The sequence below is a fragment of the Saccoglossus kowalevskii genome, chromosome 4, assembly GCF_978046115.1.
Source record: "Saccoglossus kowalevskii chromosome 4, keSacKowa6.1, whole genome shotgun sequence".
Lineage (NCBI taxonomy): Eukaryota > Metazoa > Hemichordata > Enteropneusta > Harrimaniidae > Saccoglossus > Saccoglossus kowalevskii.
The window spans coordinates 22,324,257-22,327,702 of NC_140644.1; the positions used below are offsets into that span (position 1 = coordinate 22,324,257).

The 3,446-nt window shown below is 37.3% G+C and overlaps 1 protein-coding gene across 1 annotated transcript; it reads right to left on the reverse strand.

Moving 5' to 3' along the window:
• Positions 1-318: 318 nt before the first annotated feature.
• On the reverse strand, positions 319-3,091 carry LOC100375214 (microsomal glutathione S-transferase 2-like). The gene is made up of 5 exons (XM_002733992.4): positions 2,886-3,091; positions 1,844-1,943; positions 1,471-1,541; positions 1,114-1,195; positions 319-705 (listed from the first exon to the last, which is right to left on the reverse strand). The coding sequence occupies exons 1-5, from the start codon at positions 2,953-2,955 to the stop codon at positions 555-557; spliced, it is 474 nt and encodes a 157-aa protein (XP_002734038.1). The 5' UTR covers positions 2,956-3,091; the 3' UTR covers positions 319-554.
• Positions 3,092-3,446: the final 355 nt, after the last annotated feature.

The following is a 3,446-nucleotide window of genomic DNA, read 5'->3' on the forward strand; positions in this document are numbered from 1 at the left end:
ACATCTTCAGTCTACCCCAGCTGCCTCCGTCTGTTTTCTTCGCAAATAGCGAAGCAGGGAAAGTAGACGGGGTAGCTGGGATTCCTTAAGGCAGGCGTTTTCCCGACTTTCTATACAGTTTGGATAAAGAGAAACTTCACAGATGCCGGTAAATAGTAGAACGAAAGCGGGGACGTCGGTGGCAAATAGTTACATAGGAAGGTATACGTAGAACAAGGGTTGATGAGAAGGGAATTAACTTATATGGATGAGAGGCATACATTCAAGCAGAAAAGAGCGATAAGTACGGATATCATATAAAATGTGAATCTTTAATCATTTTGAAAAATATACTCTACATCACACACTGTTGCCATAGAAATGATGGTTATACACACTACTTAAGTGTTTCTGTCGCGCGACTTTTTTACTTTCTAAATAACATTTTTACTTCGTCAAATTCAGAGTACGATTGCCATATATTATAATTCTACTACAAAGCACAGTCCCTCTATAGAGGGACTGTGCACAAAGAAATCAAATGTACAACGTTAACTCAGATTTAAGGTGCTACCTTAAACCGGTGGTTTGAATGGTAAGACAGAAAACACACATTCTTTGAGGTTATACGAGGCATATTTGAGTAACAGAAACTGTGTAACTCCTAAGACTGCGATGAGCAATAATAATAACGTCGAAAACATGCATACTCGGAAAGGACCAACACTGAAAAGAAAACAGTACAACATATCAATGCGATCATGAGATCGTCAAGTCAGGGTAAACTATCTTAGCATGACACATCGTCACTAGAACAGAGGTTTGCTTAACGATATTTAAAATCAAGCAAACAAAATACAGTGTATCACTCTGGGCATTTTTTTTTTTACAAAAACGCCTCTCAAGTAAATGTTTTAGATTGTATTGTTGTTCACAAAATAAAAAAAATCTTATTATCGCTAAAACTAACTTCTAAAGACTGAGTTTTTGGTAACACTGAAATGTGGTAAAAGCAAAGCCAGAACAATCTGTCGCAGCCGCAATAATGTACTAGTAAGGTATTACGTAGTTGACATAACTGGTAGTTATAGCGTCTGTTCTCGAAAACCAGTGTATGTCCGAGTCGTTACTTACCGCCTAGCAGGGTCGTCAATATACTGTAGAAAGTAACGCCAACGTCCGAAAACGTAGACAGAGCCAAGGACAGTAGCAATCACTGGAAATAAGCAGAAGAAACAACTTACATGTTAACAAACTTGAATGATTGGAAATTTAATAAATATATATGAAGAAATAATGGAGTGTGCGGTAATCAGTTGGGGTGGTGGGGTATATGTGGTATCCAAATGGCAATATTTCCATGAAAAATCCTAAACAGTTAAGGGCCTGTCTTCAAGTTACGTGACTGATGTCAGCACACAAGTTAAAACACGGGTAAGCAGACGGGCAGTTGGGATATATGTATTTTAGGTTGACACTGATATTACTTACATGTATTGGAGAAAGCTGCGGTTACCCAGAATGCAACCAAAAACACTGGCATCATCTCCAATGCGTTCTGCCTGTGTTTGAAATAAAAAAGTTAAATCAATAAAAACGACAAGAAAACTTGTATATACACGTTCACATGAGGACGTGACAAATCTCTGCAAAAATGTACCCCGAAACAAAATTGCGAATAAATTTGCTGGTTCAAACGTTAATATTGGACGAATATGCACAATCTGGCCACATGTAACGTGCACCACCTTGAGGTGATTTGATAGTTAATATATTAAAATTTATATAAAATAAACGCAACGGAGAGAATCTTCTCATCTCTGGTACATGAATGAACAATGTCTAGATGAGGTTAAATACATACTGTGCCCGGAAAGCTCGGTTGAAAGCCGGGGGTCCCGATGTAGAGGGTGGTACTATGTTGTCTTTCTTGCGCATTATTCTAATATTCTTGGCGAACCAACCTAATGAACAAACAGAAGTACATTATACCAAATAACACAACATAATAACTGCGATGTTTAAACTTGCAATATGGATAATTTTTAGATTTTACTATGGAATGGTTGTTTGTCGGATGCCGAGAATATAAACACAAATCTACTGCTACAAGTTAATCATTGTTAAGTTATTTATTGTGTCGAAAACTTCATTTAATGATGTAATTTCGGAATTTTAATTTCTGGAAAAATACACTGTCAAGTTTTGAAAAAAAAAAGTAAATTAAAAAAGAAATCTGGTGAAGCGACTATCCATGGTAGTCAAGACAACGTGACGTAGTATGATATAGGTACGCGCGGATTATGTGGGCAAAGTGGAAACATTGAGTTTGGTCCAGTGTAGATACACGTCGATTGATGATAAGGAAATGATTAATTGGTCAAAGTTTACGCTCACTTGATTGCCATATGATAGTCTTTTCTCGATATATTGAAACACGGGCCTTATTGGAAGATACAGTACGTCAACGACATTCTGCTACATCATATCACTACTTTGAAAATCGACGCCCTTATAACATTAGGATTGTGTATGAGAATCGTAGTCACGTATTTGTACCCAGCATGCACTAGTAGTCATGCTATGGCAGCTACAAACTCAATAAATAATATTCCGCAAAAAACGAGCTTTGGGTTATATAAACTTTTAATTGGACATATTATATTGAAGTTTTTCAAATAAAAAATATTGCACAACTCCAAAAGACAATAATCTGCATAAACATATATTTTAAATATGCACAGAAAACATGCCCGTGTGGTTCCAAGATAAGGCGACATGGTGACACTGACATGTGTTCGCCCCCCCCCCCCGTTGAAATGATGGTATGTCCCTTAACATATCGGCATGTGTACAACAATATGTTCTACTGCCGATATGTCAGGGCTGCTGCTACGAGTACTGACCTGATTGGCGTCCTAAAACTAACGTCACCAACGCTGGGAGCACAAAATCTTCAATTTGTAGAGCTGACATCGTGAATTTAGAGGATATTCCGCCTGGTCAAAACAAATAACAGCTGCAGGGATAGGACTGTTGAGGGTACTGGCTTCGATATACTATGAGTGACCAACACTCGAGTGGAACAACGAATTTGTATATAAGGCAGGTCATGTGATCATCACACAATCAGTGACCTTTTGAACTTTATCTACAATTCCTCAGTGACACTAACACAAACGAGATTTAAATCATTGAGAACAGAGTGGATACATTTTAGTCATGCAACAATTAACGTGTCGGAAAAATCACATGCTAAAAGGTATATATTGTCAAAGCATCAATAAATAAAATGCACGTTTTTCCTCTCAGGTTTTAGTCTGGGAACCCACGTTGAAAACGCCCTCTAAGTCACATAAGGTTTCACATAACTACCAATGTTAATTACTCATTTTTCCAATTAATAATGTAACGCTTAGTAATTAGACAGTATGGTAATCTTACTCATTTAAACCAACTCAATCCGT